Source organism: Pelophylax lessonae (genome assembly GCF_965119305.1).
Source record: "Pelophylax lessonae genome assembly, chromosome: 4".
Classification (NCBI taxonomy): domain Eukaryota; kingdom Metazoa; phylum Chordata; class Amphibia; order Anura; family Ranidae; genus Pelophylax; species Pelophylax lessonae.
In genome coordinates this window covers 241,405,762-241,425,926 of record NC_138771.1, presented here as the reverse complement: position 1 = coordinate 241,425,926, position 20,165 = coordinate 241,405,762, and the positions used below count along the sequence as shown (strand labels likewise).

General features: G+C 50.3%; 1 protein-coding gene across 1 annotated transcript in view; it reads left to right on the top strand.

Annotated features, from left to right (window-relative positions):
- Positions 1-296: 296 nt before the first annotated feature.
- The window catches only part of GXYLT1 (glucoside xylosyltransferase 1), a 95,170-nt gene continuing 75,301 nt past the window's right edge, over positions 297-20,165 (top strand). Inside the window, exons 1-2 of the mRNA XM_082256488.1 lie at positions 297-529; positions 9,956-10,048. Of these exons, the coding sequence (XP_082112614.1) occupies positions 372-529; positions 9,956-10,048 (251 nt within the window). The 5' untranslated portion in view covers positions 297-371. The remainder of the gene's footprint in view (positions 530-9,955; positions 10,049-20,165) is intronic.

Sequence of the window (20,165 nt, the reverse complement as noted above, 5' to 3'; positions counted from 1 at the left end):
GCGCATGTGCCAATGGCGTAACTGCCTACTAGCTCAGTAAATATCTCCTAAATGCTGCAGGAGATATTTACACTACCTATAGGTAAGCCTTAATACAGGCTTACCTATAGGTAAAACTTAAAAAGATGGAAGTTTACTTCCTCTTGAATGGAGGAGTTGCACTGCTGGAATACTGCAGCACAGAAGCCGAAGATCTTCAGAAGATCGCCAGAGGGCAGCAGAGAGAAGAGAGCGCTACACGATGACGTTATCCCCCATGCTGTCTCTGCTTCTCGCTAGCCCCGGAAGTGGTGGATGTTTGGATCTCCCGGAAGGAAGCGGCTCGGCTTTGGGCTGAGGCCGGGGAGCAGCCTAGACGGAAGGAATGTGTGATGAGGCGCTCGGTGTCCCGGCTGGTATGGCTCTGCTTGGTGTGTGGGTTGTGCTCTCTCCTCTACGCCCTCACACAGAGGGGGAGCGGAGACACCGAGAACCGGCAGCCGCTCATCTCACCTCCCCGCTGGCGGCTGGAGCAACCCCAGAGAGCCAGGTACATAGACCTATCTCAGCCAGCTGCCAGTGCTGTGCCCCCAGTCCTCCCCGGAGAGGTATGGGGGCCTTCTGTTATAGACACAAGGTGCAGATTTGAGTCAATCAGTATTGTGTGTGAATGGAGAGGGAGAGGACAGAGTTCCTAGGAAGGTGGATGGAGGACATCAGATCAGTGGAGTTTATTATGTGGAGGATCTTCACCACAACAAATTATCGGCCTCAGGTAGGCGCACACCTGGCGGTCCTCGGCCTCAGGTAGTAGGCGCACACCTGGCGGTCCTCGGCCTCAGGTAGTAGGCGCATACCTGGCGGTCCTTAGCCTCAGGTAGTAGGCGCATACCTGGCGGTCCTTGGCCTCAGGTAGTAGGCGCATACCTGGCGGTCCTTGGCCTCAGGTAGTAGGCGCATACCTGGCGGTCCTTGGCCTCAGGTAGTAGGCGCATACCTGGCGGTCCTCGGCCTCAGGTAGTAGGCGCAGACCTGGCGGTTGTCGGCCTCGGGTAGTAGGCGCAGACCTGGCGGTCCTCGGCCTCGGGTAGTAGGCGCATACCTGGCGGTCCTCGGCCTCGGGTAGTAGGCGCATACCTGGCGGTCCTCGGCCTCGGGTAGTAGGTGCATACCTGACGGTCCTCGGCCTCGGGTAGTAGGCGCAGACCTGGCGGTCCTCGGGTAGTAGGCGCACACCTGGCGGTCCTCGGGTAGTAGGCGCACACCTGGCGGTCTTTGGGTAGTAGGCGCACACCTGGCGGTCCTTGGCCTCAGGTAGTGGTTGCAGACCTGGCGGTCCTCGGGTAGTAGGCGCAGACCTGGCGGTCCTCGGGTAGTAGGCGCACACCTGGCGGTCTTTGGGTAGTAGGCGCACACCTGGCGGTCTTTGGGTAGTAGGCGCACACCTGGCGGTCCTCGGCCTCAGGTAGTAGGCGCACACCTGGCGGTCCTCGGCCTCAGGTAGGCTCACACCTGGCGGTCCTCGGGCCTCAGGTAGGCTCACACCTGGCGGTCCTCGGCCTCAGGTAGGCTCACACCTGGCGGTCCTCGGCCTCAGGTAGGCTCACACCTGGCGGTCCTCGGCCTCAGGTAGGCGCACACCTGGCGGTCCTCGTCCTCAGGTAGGCGCACACCTGGCGGTCCTCGTCCTCAGGTAGGCGCACACCTGGCGTTCCTCGGCCTCAGGTAGGCGCACACCTGGCGTTCCTCGGCCTCAGGTAGGCGCACACCTGGCGTTCCTCGGCCTCAGGTAGGCGCACACCTGGCGTTCCTCGGCCTCAGGTAGGCGCACACCTGGCGTTCCTCGGCCTCAGGTAGGCGCACACCTGGCGTTCCTCGGCCTCAGGTAGGCGCACACCTGGCGTTCCTCGGCCTCAGGTAGGCGCACACCTGGCGTTCCTCGGCCTCAGGTAGGCGCACACCTGGCGGCCGGAGGAGTAGAGTAGAGGCCTCCTGGCACTCAAAGGCTTCGCCGCTGTTTTCCTTTCCAAGTCAGCATCTTGGAATTGGGTGCCAGCCGTCACTTGGGTGCCCTCCAGTGAAAAAGCACAGCTGAGCATGCACCCCCATTCTACCGAACACGTCTGACCGGAAGTCTGCTGGGATGCAAATGTATAACGGGGAAGATCAGAATTAGACCAAGTGAAGTGGAACTAAAGGGGTTAGGAAAACCAAAGGTCCTGTGCTGGCATCTTTTCCTGTGCATCGGTGTTTGTCCATCTTTATTGGGCAGCATGGAATGACAGTTTGCATAGTAGGCTGTCACTTCAGCATATGGAGACTGTGCCCGGTGCAATCGCAGCTCATTTTACAGTGCTGGAGAAGACAGCAAGTAAATAGGGACATTTCATCTGCAGAAGAGACATTGCATGTCATTTGTTTAATGAAAGCCTGCCTGCTCGCTGTTTATTACAGCAAAACTTCCGTTCCACTTTAGCCCCTGTTTACACCGATGCGACCTGTCGTGATTTGACTGGTCTAAATCGCATGACAAGTCGCATACTATTGTTGACAATGGAACTGTTCAAATTGGTGCAATGCCGACTTTGCGATGCCACATCAATTTGAAAAAAAGTTCCTGCACTATTTGGCAATTTCAAGCGCGACTTGCATAGATATCTGTGCATGAAGTCGCACAGATGTCAGCCACGTCGCACTGACATGCGGTTCGAAATCATGTGATTTCAAGTAAAGTTGCACAGTTTCAAAGCTGCCTTAAGTGTGAACGGGGGCTTAAAGCCCAATTCCTGCCTTGAGGGTCCGGTAACGCTTGTGCGACTTGTCATGTGACTTTGAACACACAAAGTTGCTTGACAAGTCGTAGTCTATTGATTTCAATGACACCCATTCCAATCTGTGTGACTTGGAAAGGGTTTCTGTACTACTTTGATGCGACTTGAGTGCCAAAGTGTAAAGTCACAGTAGTGTGAACTGAGCCTTAGCCCTGGTTCGCACTGATGCGATTTTTCATGCTTTTTGACTTCTGTTACATGAAATTGCATGTCCCATATAAATCGGAGGTGCAAATTGCACTCATCTGCAGCTTTGAAATCGCACTGAAGTAGTGAGATTTCAAATATGCACTGTTGTGAACCAGGGCTTAAAGAGGAGCTCCAGTCAAATCCTGTGGCTGCTGACTTTTATTATATGGGCATTTACCTGCCCCAAGATCTAGAGCGGTCCTTACCCAAGCCGATTCTTCAATCTGCTTTGGGTGCAGGCATCTTTCAGCTTAACAGCCAGCTTCCCACTGCACATGTGCTAGTCGCACTGTGCTTTGTGAATGGTCCTGCAGTCTTTTGGGCCTTCTGATGTGTCCCAGAAAGCAGCAACGTCTGCTCTGATCACTGCACCGATCCAAACAGTAGTAGGAGTGTGGATACATGTCAAAACTAAGTACCCGTTTCTCCCCCCCCCCCCCTGCAAAAAAAAGATGATATTTCAAATGTTGAGGATGAGGGGGGGCAGGAGAAGGAAGAGTGTAACTTATCCTTTTGGGTGTGGTTATGGTTTAAAGTGGTATTAAACCAAAAGATTTTGTAAGATGTAAGATTGTGCAGCTTACAAATCATTCAATGTGGCTGCATTTTTTTTTTCTATGCTGTCTGAGAGACTTTATTTGTGAGGCTGTGGCTCTGATGTTCCACCATAGCCCACAGTACTCACCTACACTTAGTCACCTTTGTGAGTACAATTTTATTGTGTAATAAATGTACATGCTTTTTTTTTTTTTTACTTACACTATGGTGTGTGCACTGTGGTGGTTTTTTCTCCTTTATTGCATACCAAACAGAGCGTTCTCTCCTGTACACACAGCAGCTTCAATTAGTGTAGTTGTTCGTTTTGGGCTACCCACTTTAAGTGCCGGTTCACACTGCCACGACCTCTAAGTCCCCTTATAAGGGGCGACTTCTAGTGCAACTTTTAGCGCGACTTGTGAATTATTTTATGCGACTTATATGATAGACAAATTTGTATTTGGCCAATCAGAATATGATGTCTGGGGGGTAGTGTCTGGGGGGTCTAAAAAGTGTCCCTGTGAAGTTTCATCACTGTAGCATGTCCAGAACCAGAAAAAAAAGCATTTTTCTTATAATTTTTATTAGCACATGAATATGTCTTCTCTCCACCTGGCCGTTTTTCTTGCAGGCATTTATCGGGCATTTTTGGAGGCAGGCATTACTTTTTTTGTATTTAGTGTCTGGGGGGTCTAAAAAGTGTACCTGTGAAGTTTCATCTCTGTAGCATGTCCAGAACCAGAAAAAAAAGAGCATTTTTCTTATAATTATTAATACAGCAGTGTGACGGCTTCTCTACACCTTGCATTTTTTATTGCTGGCATTTATCGGGCATTTTTTGGGCGTCTCTGGAGGCAGGCATGTCTTTTTTTGGATTTAGTGTCTGGGGTGTCTAAGAAGTGTACCTGTGAAGTTTCAGCTCTGTAGCATGTCCAGAACCCACACTGAACCCACTGAACCGTATTAATAATTATAAGAAAAATGCTTTTTTTTCTGGTTCTGGACATGCTATAGAGATGAAACTTCACAGGGACATTTTTTAGACCCCCCAGACACTAAATCCAAAAAAAGTCATTCCTGCCTCCAAAAATGCCCGATAAATGCCTGCAAGAAAAACGGCCAGGTGGAGAGAAGACATATTCATGTGCTAATAAAAATTATAAGAAAAATGCTCTTTTTTTTCTTGTTCAGGACCATTTTTATGGAAAGTCGGGTCACAAGTTGCTTCAAATAAGACAAGGAGGCGACTCCCATTGAAGTATATGGGACAAGTCGGATCACAAGTCGAATCACAAGTCGGATCACAAGTTGCTTCGATTAAGATAAAGAGGCGACTCCCATTGAAGTATATGGGACAGGTCGGATCACAAGTCGCCTTAAAGTAGTACAGGACCCTTTTCTGAAGTCGGAGCGACTTCAGTAGTGCCAATTAAGACAGCACTCATTGATTAACATTGCTTTTGTTATGTCAAGCGACTTGAGGGCACACAAGACGCCTCACAAGCTGCGCTAGTGTGAATGGGCTCTAAGGCTGCATTCACATGTCAGCTTATAATCGCGGGCAGAACCGCCGCGGTTCCGCCCGCGATTCTGAGATTTATTGCAAATCGCGGGACGCCTAGCGTTGCCCGTTGATTTGCAATAGCCCCCCAAACGCCGAACGATGTTGCCGCAATTTACGCCCGCCGAATCGTGGCAACATCGCGCAAACAAAATCGCGGGACGCAATACGCTCCAAAAAAGTACAAGAGCTTCTTTGGAGCGTATTGCGTCCCGCGATTTTGTTTGCGCGATGTTGCCGCGATTCGGCGGGCGTAAATCGCGGCAACATCGCTCGGCATTTGGGGGGGCTATTGCAAATCAATGGGCAACGCTAGGCGTCCCGCGATTTGCAATAAATCTCCGAATCGCGGGCGGAACCGCGGCGGTTCTGCCCGCGATTATAAGCTGACATGTGAATGCAGCCTTAATGTTGTATATTTATCATCATGATTCTGTTTTTTTGTGTTCAAATTGTCGCAGTTCATGGTTTAGGTTTATTTTTACTTAGGCCTTCCTTTCTTGCCACATGCATTGGAAGCTACTAAGTATAAATGCTGTGGTCCCTGGGGATATCCCTCAGGTTCCCCCCTCCCCCCCTCTCATCTTTTTGCAACAGTTGTAAAACACTTACCAAGATCATAGCATCAGCAGTTAAAGGAAAATGTAGCCAAAATCATTTTGTTATTGGACGCAGTTTAAGTGATTGTTAAGCTAGGAGGTTTTTGGATTTTTTACTCCAATGCATTTTATCCACTAAGGTAAAATAATGAAACCTTGTCTTTTGTCGCCGCTTGCTCTCGCTTCATAGGGTCTGGGACAGCAGCAGGAGCCATTGGCTCCTGCTGCTGTCGATCATAGTCATTAAGGGGGGGGGGGGGGCAGAACGGCACTGTATGTTTCAGTGGACACACAAAGTGTAGTTCGAGAGCAGGCCCGCACAAGTGCCTCCAGAGCTATGGGGGCAATCTGCAGGGGGGAGGAGCGCTGGCAGGGGACCCTAGAAGAGGGAGATCGGGGCTACTCTTTACAAAACCATTACTCAGGGCAGGTCTGATGTGTGTGTGTATATATAAAACAAATAAAATGGTAGGTTTACAATCACTTTAAAAGCTCAAGGTTTTCTATTCTATGCATGAAGGTAAAAGGCCTGTGTGCAGCGGACCCCCAGCCCCCCCTAATACTTGCCTGAGCCCCATCTCGATCCAGCGATGTTATCCTAGAGCTTAGCTTCTCCCGGGTTTCTCATTCCTCATTGGCTGAGACAGCAGCGGGTGCTATTGGCCCCTGCTACTGTCAATCACAGCCAGTAAGCCAATGAGGTGAGAGTGGGAGGCAGGGCCGAGCTTCAGCTCTGTATTTCTTATGGAGGCATAGAGTGGGGCTCGGCATCGAGCATGCACCAGTTCCCTCAGAGCAAGCGGCTTTGCTATTGGGGGCACTAGCTGAAGAGGAGGAGCCAGGAGTACTAGCGGGGAACTCAAAAAAAGGAGGATCAGGGTGCTCTGTGCAAAATCACCACATGGGAAGGTACCCTTAACGGTGCACCGATCACTTTGGCCGTAAGGTTTGTATGTGCTGGTCACTAGTTTATCTTAAAGTGATATAGTCTGTCAGCCTGTCGATGTTCATACATGCAGCTGCCTGTGGCTGTATACAAATACCTGTGACTCCTGGGTGCAGAAATGCGCTCTGTGCTGTGGTTTGTACTGCGTGATGAGACAGTTGTGCATTCAGGGTCACTCGCAGTTGCACACCTGTCATTGGGATTTGCAGCTTTATTTGTACAGCTGCTGTATCCCCATAGAGTAACATAGGCTGCCTGCATACAGCTCTAGGCAATTCTGGCTGCATAAACCATGTATTAACACTGTATGGAACAGCACTTGTATGAATGAGCCCTTAAGCCTTGTTAACATAGGTGTACTGTAGCGCATGCCTATGTGAGGGCTGTGTTTGTCTGCACAGGTGTTTCATGCATCCCAATGCAGGCAATCCTATTCATGTCAGTTGGGATCCGGTACTGCACAGCCACTGCTCCCAATATGACAGTGTGCATGGCCCTGAACACAGACTGTGTGCTTTCAGGGCTGTTGTCACGTACCCGGTCTGAGGCCGATTTGGCGAGAGGGCTTCCCTTGCAGCTTATTGCCAAGCAATCTTGAAGGTGAGAACAGGGAATGCTATGCTCAAAGAAGCCCAGGGGTCATTTAGGTAGGTCTGCTCGAAGCTGCTTTCAACACAAAGGAACTGCATTTTGGTCATCTGGTCTGTCAGGACAGATGGCAAGACCTCCGTAGCACCTAGAGAGGTAGCAGAACCATGGCAGCCACTACAGGCATTGTGGCACCCAAGGAAAAAACAGGATCAGGCTGGTAGGACCGGTCTGAAGAAGCGTAGTCAGAATGGGAGCTGAAGTCATGCACAGGAAGGCAAGCCTGGGAGTAGGCAGGTATGTGGTCAAGAACAGAGCCAAGGTCATTCACAGGGATCCAGTGGAGCAAGCAGAAGGTTAGTCAAGAGCAAACCAGAGTCATACACAGTTGAGCAAGCCGGGGTCAAAACCAGAGGTCAGGCAGCAGAGAAGTCCAGAGGAAGACCGGGTCGGTAACAGGTAATCCAAGGAATACAGGAAACCCAGTAGCAAGGAGTACTGGTAGCTGAAGATCATCCAGCGAAGGGCAGCCACTACCCTTATATAGGGCATTTGGCGCCAGTTCTGGCAGCAGATGTGTGTGAACGTGCATGCATTTCCACGCACAAATAATGACCATGTAAAGTATTGGCATCTATGCCAGGTATTTTCCTTGGCACATGCACATTTCTATTCCTCTGTCTCCTTTTTAGCACATGCTCATGTTTGTTGCTGACTAGCACCCTGACAGCTGTGCACCCACATGACTGTTAGGGCCAATTCACACTGACCCTCTGTGAAATCACAGAGCGGCCGGAGCTATTTACAACTTCTTTTGTATTAACATTATTTTGTGTACAAAATGTATACTTTATTCACTTTAATGTTGGGCAGCATGCTGTGCTTATCCAAATTTGCAGTGCAATTCGAGCCAGTGCGCTGTGATAAAATTAAGTATTGCACTGTGAATTGGACACATAGGAAACAATTATTTCCTGTGTGTCCCTGCTGTGACAGACGTTTTACAATGCGGTAAAATGTCTGTCACCGCATATAGTGTGAATTGGCCCTCAAATTGGGAGCAGCGGGTGTGTCTGTGCAGCTGCTGCATTCCAATTTACATAAATGGGGTGGGCTGCCTGCACGGGGATGCACCTGTCCATACCCTTGCGGGTAAACTTGGCCCCCATGTGGATGTATGTCCGAGTGCATTAGACCTTTATTATGTTTTTTTAATCTTTTCAATGATATTTTACTATTTTTTAGCCCTGGAGACACAAGGTGTGTGCGGGGTGCTGCGAATATTTTTTTAGTAGTACTTCTGCCAAGTGTGCAGTGTGATTTTCACTCAAATTCCGCTCTTGGCTTTCAGACACTCCTGTACCACTCTCTGAAATGTGATTCTCAGTGAATTACTTTTCAGAAACTGCTGCAAGTGTAAAAAAAGCCCTTATGGAGCATGTTTACCTTGGCCTCACTGTGAATGAAGAAGAAGGTGGCACTTCCAGACCCAGGAACTTGGAAACTTGAGTTTATTTCTTCAAATCATAAGTACAACATCAGACAAGACCACAAGACAGACTGGACAGCAGACGCGTTTCACACCTTGTGCTTATTCATTGCTGATTGCACACAGACAAGTACCTCCTCTTTATGAGCCAGGTAGTATCACCTTCTCCAATCAAAAGTGTAATTGCCGGGACACAAACACCTGGCTCTAACAAAGGGAGACTCAATCATCTGAGTGCTAGCAACACCCACACACATGCAATATGTATTTTCAATCGTTGTTCCGATATATAAAAAATTACAAATACCTTGGCCTCACTCCATTCTATCCTCTAACCCAAATTAGGTTTTAAATGTAGTAGCCATTGAGCAATTGGATGGTTTGTGAAGAGGGAGAGCCAACCTTGACAAGCCCAATTTTGCCTATGTTGGCTACCCATTTTTCTGGATCTATTGACTGATTTTGATGTGCATCCCTCCGCTACCTGCTTCTGGGTTTAGGCCCCTCCACTCCCTGCTGATTGGCTGTATCCAATCACAGCCCAGAGCCCTATGATAATCAACAGAGCTCTGTACAGAGGAAACCTCTTTCTATTTCTTATCTCTGCAAAGCAGGGATAAGAAACTGAGAGTTCTGTTAGTAAAATAAGCAACTAAATGCACGCATTTAACCCCTTGCTTGCCCTAGACGTTAACCCTTTCCCAGCCAGTGCCATTAGTACAGTGTATAGTATTATCTCAGTGTCAGATTAACCACCACACTATCACAGTCGCATTATAGGTTGCTAATCACTGCCTTTTTTTCCCCCCATCAAAAACATGTAGCAGAATACATTTTGGCAAAATGTATAAAGAAATTAGATTTTTTTTATAAAAGAAAGTTTACATTTTTTTTTTTTTTTTCAAAAATGTATTTTTTTTGTTTATCTAAAAAAAAAAAAAATACACCCAGTGGAGATATAATACCACCAAAAGAAAGCTCTTATTTGTGTGAAAAAAATTATATCAAATTTGTTTGGGTACAGCGTTGCATTAACCGCACAATTACCAGTTAATGTAGCACAGTGCGGTTTAGCAAAGAATGGCCTAGTCATGAAGGGGATAAAACCTTCCGGAGCTCAAGTGGTTCAAGATGGGGACTCGTTTTTTTGTTGTATGGTGGGATTTACATCCCTTTTTTCCTTCTAAAATCACTACATATTAATAGCTGGAAAACTTTTGTGTTTCATTCTGTCAGGTGTAAGAATTTCTCTGTTTCTTTCTGGAATCCCTATTGGATGCTACCCACTGGTGTGTGTGGAAAGGACTGCTTTTGGGAAGCTGCTTTTAGGTAGGACTTGTTTTATGGAATGGATCTCTTACATACAGGAAAGCTAGCTGTTAAATGACTACATTTTAAAAGGAGCAAATCTTTGAAAGAATCTATAGCTGTGGAAAAATTGGAATTTTTAGTAGAATCAAAAGTTGTGCATTAAAACTTTTCCCTGTCACAGTGCAATCTACGTGGGCGCGTAGTACTTTTTGGGCCTTCCGTCATCAAGTGTCAATATCTCAGGTTTGCAAGGCCGCCACTTAGTCGTCTGTGCATACCTTCACAAGATTCAACAAAGTAAATACTTTTACATCTGCAGATGCTTCTTTTGGCCGCAAGGTTCTGCAGGCTGCTGTTTAAGATGGGCTATTCTCTCTTGAGGGGTGTTTTTTTTTTTTTTCTTTTAATTTTCGTTTTTCAGATGGGGCTTCTGAGACCCGGTTAAGACTTCTGTGTCCTGGTTAGGGCTCTTATGTTTAGCCTTTGGTTATTTTCTCCATCCCTCATTTTCCTTTTGGCACTGCTTTTGGATGTCCCAGTAGTTATGATTTATGGTGCGCTATGTCCGTCGATGAATGAAAGAGAAAATGGGATTTGTACATTGACTGACACAGCACCCACCACTCTTAAGGAGTTTTTTATACTTCTAATACTGCTTGCTACTAAACTGAATGCCTAGAGCAGTGAGGGGGGTTATATTCCAGCTGAGGATGACCCATGGGCATAGCCAGGTGTTTTTTGTTCTGCCCAGTAGTTATGATTTATGGAGTGCTGTGTCCGTTGATAATGGATTTTACGGTAAGTACAAAAATCCTATTTCTCTTACGTCCTCCGACAGTCGCCACCTCCTCTAAGTCATCACTATTGGGTATTGACTTCCTTTCCGTAGGAATAGCTAGGCATATAGACTTAGTCAAAAGACAAAAGGCATTAGCATATACACACCCATGGGGTCTGTCCCACTGGTCAATACCCCCCCTGCATCACCACTCCCAACTCAGTTTTACTTTGCCTAGCGTCAGGAATAGTCAGGCTTACCTTGTGCTGGGGCTTCAGTCTAAGCCTTCCTAATCTTTTATTTGATTTTCTTTGAAAATGTCAGTTTTTCTCTTACTTTACTAGCTGTTTATTTTGTCAGCTTCTAGTGTTAGTTTTCTCTTCGGATGAAGATGGATCTTGCGGTGCTGGGATTCGCACTGACCGCCCTGGTTCTCCAGGGCACAGAGGGTCAGATGGACCCCCAGCCCGCCATCGAACGTTCAGCTATGGTTCGCCCTGGCACTACGAACGACCCATCCCTGTTCGCTGCAGGGATGCAGCCGTGAGGTGGCTACCTCACAGGACTCGTCTGCGGTGCTGCAGCGCAATGTCCCTGGCTCACGCACTCCCTATCAGATGAGGACAGAGGTTTATCCGTGCATGGAGGCTCCCCCACACCATCTGGTACAGGTAAGTACTTTTCTGTGTGGGGCCTCTGTCTGGGGTGGCTGTCTGTGTTGCTGTGTGTCCCCATGTCTGTGCCTGTGACTCCCTGTGCGCCCCCTGCGGGGTTCGCTTGTGCAGATTTGTATGTTGCCTGGGGTCCCTGTCCCTGTGTCACCTTAGGTGCATGTTTGGGGGTGCAGACGTCTGTGCTTGTGCGGCGACCGCAGCGGGGCAATTTTGCGCGGTCCGCCATATTTACTGTGGGCACACATGTATAGCTCCTCTGGGGCGATTATACATGTTATTTTGGCGCCATCCGCTGCCATTTTGTGGGCGGTGGAACGATCGGTCCGACCGCATGTCGGCGACCATTTTGGCGTAGCCTCCAATGCATTCCTATGGGGCAGCCATTTTCCCGGGGCCTGGCTTAGTCCAGCCCTCTCCAGCAGCATTCTATCAGCAGCAAGGACACTGGTAGCAACGCTCTGCGGGCTCTGCAGGTTATCACTCTGTTTTTCCCTCTGTATATCGCTTCTGGCTCAGTTTCTTTTCTCCTTTGGGGGTCTTTCATCACTGTTGCAGTAGCGGTGGGCTGCGCACACCGCAGCGCTATTAAAGGGGACAGTACATCTTGTTTGCACTATAGTTTGTTTTCTGATAACTTGAGCCATGGATTCTCAGGAAAGCAAGTTTCCTCCAGCTCTAGTGGGGGGTCCCAGTTCTCCTGTGGCCCCGCTGCGCCCCGCTCTAATTGCGGTGGCGAATAAGGAACTGCTGATGTCTGAACAGGCTGCGAGTAGGAGTCCCAGATTGTCTCTCTCTTCTGATTCAGATGGGGATTTGGCTGCTGCTGCTGCGAGCGTGCCCTTTTCAGGGTCCCGCTCATCCTTGGACCCCTTGGGGTCTGAGGGGGAGGCTGAGATGGAAGGGGTTGATGCCCCCTCCCCGAGGTCGCCTGCAGTACGGGCGACCATGGATGATTTGATTGTGTCTAAGGACACCTTACATTTAGAGGATGAGCCCTGTCCTCCGGGCGTTGTGTCCCCGTTTGGGATGCACAGGACCCGCAAGTCTGCGCAGGTTTTTTCTTGCCCAGAAGAATTACATGACACTGTTAATGAACAGTGGCGCACGTTAAAACGTCCATTCCTGGTACCTAGTCGGTTTGGGTTGCTTTATGCTTTTGATCCGGCTACGGAATCATGATGGTGTGTGCCTCCACAGGTGGATCACACTGTGGCCGTGCTGAACAAGGCTACCTTGGTTCCTACTGAGGATGCCCCAGTTTTCCGGGGTCCCACGGACCAGCGGTTGGAGTCCCTATCTCGCCATTCCTATGCGGTGGCGGGTTCATTGCTCAAACCCGTTTTCGCGTCCGTTCTGGTGGCTCAGGCGGCTGCTGCTTGGACTAGGATGCTTAAGCGCAATCTTGTGTCTGCTGGTGTTACACCTGCCTGGCTGAATTTGGTGGATCAAATCCACCAAGGAGTCATGTACTTGTGTGATGCAGCCTTGGCCGAGGCTCCTTTAGTGGCTCGCCTCTTTAGTGTCGCGGTGCTTCAACAGCGACTGATTTGGCTGAAGAGCTGGTTGGCCGACCAGTCCTCAAGGGAGACGGTTGCTGATTCTCCCTATGATGGCTCTCGCCTTCTTGGCGAGGCATTGGACACCCTGGTAACAGGCATCACGGGGGGCATGTGCTCTATGATGCCCCAGAACCCGAAGATCAAGTCTTTTCGAGGCAGGCGGGGTTCTGCATCTGGTTCTAATCGGGGGTCCTTTCGTGCCTTTCTGGCCCATCCCAAGGGCAAGACCTTCCAGGCCCAGGGCACCCAGAAGAAGCCCTGGGCAGGTGAGCAGGAGTCCGGCAATGCCCGCTCGTTGGGTCAATCCGCCTCTACCTGAAGGGGCGCCCTCACCCATTTCAGGGGTGGAGGGACGTTTGCGCGGTTTCCTCCGACCTTGGCTGCTCCGGCTATCGGGCAGGTGGGTCCAGGAAATCGTTTGATCGGGCTTCCAGATTGAATTCCTTTCCCGGTCGGCAGACAGATTCTTTCCCTCCAGTCTTCATCTGCTTCTGGGGCGTCTGCAGGACTTGCATCACGCAGTGCAGGACCTGCTTGCTCAGGGAGTGTTTGTCCCGGTAACTCATCGGGACAGGTTTCGGGGGTTTTTATGTTCGAATCTGTTCACTGTGCCCAGGAAGGAGGGCAAAGTGCATCCTATTCTGGACGTGCAAGCTCTGAACCGCTTCGGGCGTATTCGGAAGTTTCGAATGGAGTCTCTCCGTTCAGTTGTGGCCTCCTTGAGTCCAGGAGAATTCCTGGCTTCGGTAGATCTGAAAGATGCGTACCTGCACATCCCTATTTTCGAGGGTCATCAGCGGTACCTTTGGTTTGCTATCATAGGAGACCACTACCAGTTTGTGGCGTTACCTTTCAGTCTCACTTCGGCACCCAGGTTGTTTACCAGGGTGTTGGCACCGGTCCTGGGCCCAATGCGATCTGTCCATCACGGTACAGATGCTCCAGGAGTTCGGTTGGACCATCCACGTTCAGAACTCAGCGTTGTCTTTGTCGCTTCGCCTTCCCTATCTGGGAATGGTTCTGGACTCTGCTCAGGCAAAGGTGTTCTTGCCGGGGGACAAGCTCCGGACTTTGCTGGACGGACTCGGGTCCCTCAGGGACAATCCGTCCTCATCACTCAGGACCTGCATGCGGGGCCTGGGGTTGATGGTGTCGGCCTTCGAGGCGATCCCCTTTGCTCAGTTCCACACGCGGGCTCTCCAGACGGAGATCCTGGCCAGGTGGGACAGATTTCCTCAGTCCTTGGTTCTGGATGTCTCCCTGAGTCGCCGGACCAGATTGGATCTTCTATGGTGGATCCAGTCCCCGTCGGTGGCGGAAGGCAAGTCCTTCCGTCCGTTGGTGTGGACGGTGGTTACCACGGATGCCAGCCTGTCGGGCTGGGGTGGGGTCCTGGGCAACCTGTCTGCCCAGGGAACTTGGGCGGAGGAGGAGTCCTCCCTCCCGATAAGTGTACTGGAGCTACGAGCGATAACTGTCTCTTCCAGTGGTCGGAACGTCTCCAGGGCTTGCCTGTTCGCGTACAGATGGACAATGCTCCGCAGTGGCTTACATTAACCACCAGGGGGGCACCAAGAGTGCGTGTGCGGCCCGGGAGGTGTCCTACATTCTGTCTTGGGCCGAGACTCATGTCCCGGCGATCTCGGCAGTTCACATTCCGGGTGTGGAAAATTGGCAGGCAGACTATCTGAGCCGCCAGACCCTGGACCAGAGGGAATGGTCCCTACACCCGGAGGTCTTGAGGAATGCTGTGTGGGAGGTGGGGATCCCCAGATGTGGATCTGTTCGCATCTCTGCTAAATCGAAAGGTGGAAAGGTTCGTGGCAAGAACGTGCGATCCGTTGGCGGATGCCTCGGATGCGTTGGTGGCCCTGTGGCATCGGTATCGTCTGATGTAGGCCTTTCCTCCGATTCAGTTGTTATCCCGGTTCCTGCGCAGATTGGCCTCGAACCGCACATGGTGATTCTGGTGGCACCGGACTGGCCACGCCGGTCCTGGTACGCCGACGTTGTTCACCTGGCAGTGGCACCTTCGTGGCGCCTGCCTCTGCGGGAAGATCTCCTGTCTCAAGGTCCGAGCTTCCATCCTGCTTTACAGTCGCTGGCTTTGACGGCCTGGCTGTTGAGACCCAGGTCTTGAAGGACAAGGGTCTATCCCCTGAGGTTATCCCTACCCTGATCAAGGCTAGGAAATCCTCCTCTGGTAAGATCTATTACCGTACCTGGAAAGCCTATTTCACCTGGTGTGAGTCCAGGGGGTTCTCCCCTCATTCCTACTCGGGGTCGAGAGTTTTGGCTTTCCTCCAGTCTGGAGTGGATCAGCGCCTGGCGCTGGCCACGATAAAGGGCCAGGTGTCCGTACTGGCTGTCCTTTTTTCCAACGCCCGGTGGCATCTCATTCCTTGGTGCGCACCTTCATTCAAGGTGTGCGACATTTGGCTCCTCCCAGGAAGGAGCCCTTACCTCCGTGGGACTTGAACTTGGTTCTGTCCACGTTGCAGCGTGCTCCCTTTGAATATATCAGGGAGATGTCTTTGCCCCTGCTGTCACAGAAGGTTGCCTTTCTGGTGGCGATCACTTCGGCTCGCAGGGTGTCGGAGCTGGCGGCGTTGTCTTGCCGCTCCCCTTACTTGATCATTCACAAGGATAAGGTGGTTTTGCGACCACCCCCATCCTTCCTTCCCAAGGTGATCTCTGAATATCACCTTAATGAGGACATTGTCCTGCCTTCGCTTTGTACGAAGCCTAAACATCCAAAGGAGATTGCTTTGCATTCCTTGGATGTTGTCAGGACGATCAGGGTTTACCTGTCGTCTACGGAATCCTTTCGGAAGACGGATTCCCTCTTTGTCCTTCCTGAGGGACCTCGGAAGGGCATGGCTGCGTCCGCAGCGACTATTGCCAAATGGATCAGACAGACCATTGAACAGGCTTACGCCTTGAAGGAACGGGTTCCACCCTTCCCTGTTAAGGCGCACTCTACCAGGTCTTTGAGTACTTCCTGGGCCTATTGGCATCGGGCCTAGGTGGCCCAGGTGTGCATGGCGGCGACTTGGTCGTCGGTGCACACTTTTTCCAAATTCTACAAAGTAGACGTTCTGGCATCAGCTGATGCTTCTTTTGGCCGCAAAGTTCTCAGTGCGGCTGTGCCATGATGGACCTTTGAATTTTCTCTGGGTCCCTGGCTGTTGGCATTTGCTTTCTTGGGCTGTTGCTCCTGTTGAGCATTGTTTTTTTCTGTTGCCCAGTTGGTTCTTACGGTGCATGTAAGATTCCTTTCTCTGATGTGGGTACTGCGTTGCCTTTTCTACAGTTACGTCTCCCACCCCTCATGTTTATACTGCTTTGGGACATCCCAATTGTGATGACTTAGAGGAGGCGGCGACTGTTGGAGGACGTAAGAGAAAACTGAATTTTTGTAAAATCTTACCTGTAAAATTACTTTCTCTGAGTCCTCCGACAGTCGCCGCCCCCGCCCCTCTTTTAGGGTTCTTATTACCTACTGCTATGCTACCAAACTGAGTTGGGAGTGGTGATGCAGGGGGGGTATTGACCAGTGGGACAGCCCCCATGGGTGTGTATATGCTAATGCCTTTTGTCTTTTGACTAAGTCTCTATATGCCTAGCTATTCCTACGGATGGGAAGTCAATACCCAATAGTGATGACTTAGAGGAGGCGGCGACTGTCTTTACAGGTAAGATTTTACAAAAATTCAGTTTTTCTCTTTCGTTCATTGACGGACACAGCTTCACATCTTCATAACTATTGGGTTATACTGCCGCCTACAGTAGTAGGACACTAGGCAGAATCAAAATCTGGCTTCGCACATGGTCAGTCCTAGTGGGTACACTCCCCCTCTCTGCTATAGGCACTCAGTTTTTTTTTTTTTTTTTTCTTCTGCCTAGTCAGGAGTAAGGACCTAGTTCCCATGCTGTGATCTTTGGTCCTGGCATTTTTTTCTTTTTGGATAGAAATTTTTTTTCTCCTGTATTTTTCCTGTGAGATCTACAATCAACTGCCAGACTGGGCGATGGGCTGGATAATCTAGATCCAGTAGTCATCCCAGTCTGGCCAGCGAGCCACGCAGACATCAGCTCAGCACTAGGTTGGCCGCGACATAGCCCCATGAGATGGGGGCTGGCCTGCGAGTTAAATGCCTCACGAGGTCGCATATGACCGGGTCTCGGCCTGCGTCGCAGCATTCTTCCTGGCCGACAGCCCCCCATTCCGATGGAGAGGGGTTCTGTCTTGATCAGTGCCCACCCGGTTCCTGGTATGGTGAGTAGCTATTCCCCCCTCTCCCCCTGGAGGGTTATGGGGTGGATGCGGGCCCCTCTTTGGGATGGTCCGACCCCCCCCCCCCCAGGTTCTCCTCTCTCCCATTAGGCCCCCCTCTTGAGTCTGATGGTCCTGTGGGTCATCTATCCCCCCTCTCTGCCCCCCTCCACCTTTACTGGGGTTGTATGGTGGTCTGGCTACCTCCTGGGGCTGGGGCATGGTGCTGTACTGGCGGGGGAGTACACCGCCGGTGAGGGAGCGATTGGACTATCTGGGTCTGACTCTGGACTCTGCTCTAGCTAGAGTGTTCCTTCCTCCTGGACAAACTCCAGAAGTTGCATACTGCAATTTATCTCTTGCTGTCCAGCAGGTGGTCGTCCCTCCGGACTTGTATGACGGTGCTGGGACTGATGGGTTTCTACCTTCGAGGCGGTCCCGTTTGCACAGTTCCATATAAGGTCCCTGCAAAGGGAGATCTTAGCCAAATGGGACAAATGTCCGAAGTCTCTGGACAATCAGATCCGACTGAGCCGAAAAACAAAAAGGTCTCTGATCTGGTGGCTTCGCTGTCCAACTCTTTGCCAGGGCAAATCTTTTCTCCCCCTGTATTGGACAGTAGTCACCATGGATGCCAGGTGTCCTGGGTCGGAACTCTGCTCAGGGAGTTTGGACACTGGAAGAGTCCAGACTCCCGATAAATGTCCTGGAACTCTGAACGATTAGGTGTGCCTGAATCACTGGATGGATCGCCTTCAGGGGTGTCCGGTGCAAATCCAATTTCGGACAATGCCACGGCCGTGGCTTATGTCAATCACCAGGGTGGAATAAGTGTATTGGCAGCTCTGGAGGTAGCTGGCATTCTTCGGTGGGCAGAACATTGTTTCCAGTGGTTGAAAATTGGCAGGCGGATTATCTGTCGGCAGGCATTGGACCAAGGGGAGTTTGCCCTTCATCCGGAGGTATTTCATCCGCTGCATCTCCGGTGGGGCACCCCCGAAGTGGATCTGTTGGCGTTTCGGCTCAGCAGGAAGGTGCACGGGATCTGTTAGCAGACGCCACAGATGCGCTGGTGGCCCCCTGGGGCCAGTATTGTCTGATTTACGCTTTCTTTCCTCTCAAGCTTCTGCCAAGACTCTTGCGCAGGATCGAGGCAGAAGGAATTCCGGTCATTCTAGTAGCCCCAGATTGATGTCCCTGGTCTTGGTACGCTGACCTGGTTCGGCTGGTCGCCAACATCCCTTGGAGATTACCTCTCGGGAGGATCTGCTGTCCCAAGGGCCAGTCTTCCATCCTTCTTTAGTCGTTGGCTTTGACGGGATAGAGGTTTGTCTGCGTTGGTGATTCCCACACTACTGAAGTCTACTTCTAGGAAGATCTACCATCGTGGAAAGCGTACATTTTGTGGTGTGAGTTGCTTGGTGTTCACCCTCGCTCTTTTTCGGTGGCTCGGATCTTGACCTTCGTTCAACGGGGCATTGGCCTTAGCGGTCTTCTTGCATTGACCCATGGCCACGCACTCCCTGGTGTGTACTTTTATTCAGGGGGTTCGACATTTGACTCCACTGGTGCGATCCTAACTACCGCCTTGGGATCTCAACTTGGCGCTTTCAGCTCTACAGAAGCCTCCCTTTGAAAATATTTGGGAGATTAGCTTAGGCTATCCCAGAAAGTGGCATTTTTGATGGAATATTCGGGAGATTCCTCTGCTTACGCTATCCCAGAAGGTGCCCTTTTTGGTGGCTATCACCTCTGCGCACAGGGTGTCAGAGTTGCCCTTATTTGTTGGTCCACAAAGATAAGGTGGTTCTTCGCCCCTGTCCATCATTCCTTCCAAAGGTGGTCTCTGATTTCCATCTGAATGAGGACATTGTGTTGCATTTCCTGGATGTGGTTCAGGCTATTCGAGTGTACCTGGCAGCTACGGAGTCTTTTAGGAAGTCACACTCACTATTAGTGCTTACAGATGGGCCTCAAAAAAGGAGTATCCGCTTCTTCTGTGACCGTTTCTAGAGAGATCAGACAGACAATTCAATTAAGGGTCAGGTTCCTCCTTTCCCTGTGAAGACTCGCTCTACGAGGGCGCTCCGTGCTTCTAGGGCTTTTCGTCATTGCACTTCCGTAACGCAGGCAGGTATGCAAGGTGGCTACTTGGTCGTCGGTGCACACTTTCACAAAATTTGGATGTGTTGGCATCTGTGGATGCCTCTTTTGGCCGCATGGTTTTGCAGGCTGCTGTTTAGGGGGCTTGTTCCTCTTTGGGGGTGTAATGTTATTTTTAGGTGGGCTTCAGTTTTTTTTGGTTGAGCTCCTGTTACCTGGTTGGCTACGGTTTAGCCTTGGGAATTTTTTTCTTGCTGTTCCCATGCCTTATGTTTAACACTGCTTTGGGACGTCCCAATGGTCAAGAAAATGGGATTTTTGACTTACCGTAAAATCCATTTCTCTGATGTTTTTTTGATAGACACAGCACCCACCCATGCAGCACTTCTGACACTGCTTGCCACAAAACTGAGTACCTATAGTAGAGAGGGGGGGGGGGGAGTATTCCTCCTGGCACTTCCCATAGGTGTAGCCAAGTTCTTTTTCTGCTTAGTGTCCTACTCCTGTAGAGGGCAGTATAACCCAATAGTAAAGAAAATCAGGAGCAGTGTCAGTCAATGAACATCAGAGAAATTAATTTTACGGTAAGTCAATTTGCCTTCAAAGTGGACCACAAATGTTAACATACATATTTTTAAGGCAGACTAGATTTCTACTGATGATGTTTTTCTGAGATGGATAACTAAAGAGTAATAGGCTACTACCTTTCCTGTACAAATTGCAGCTCCTGGATCTCTGCTGTGCC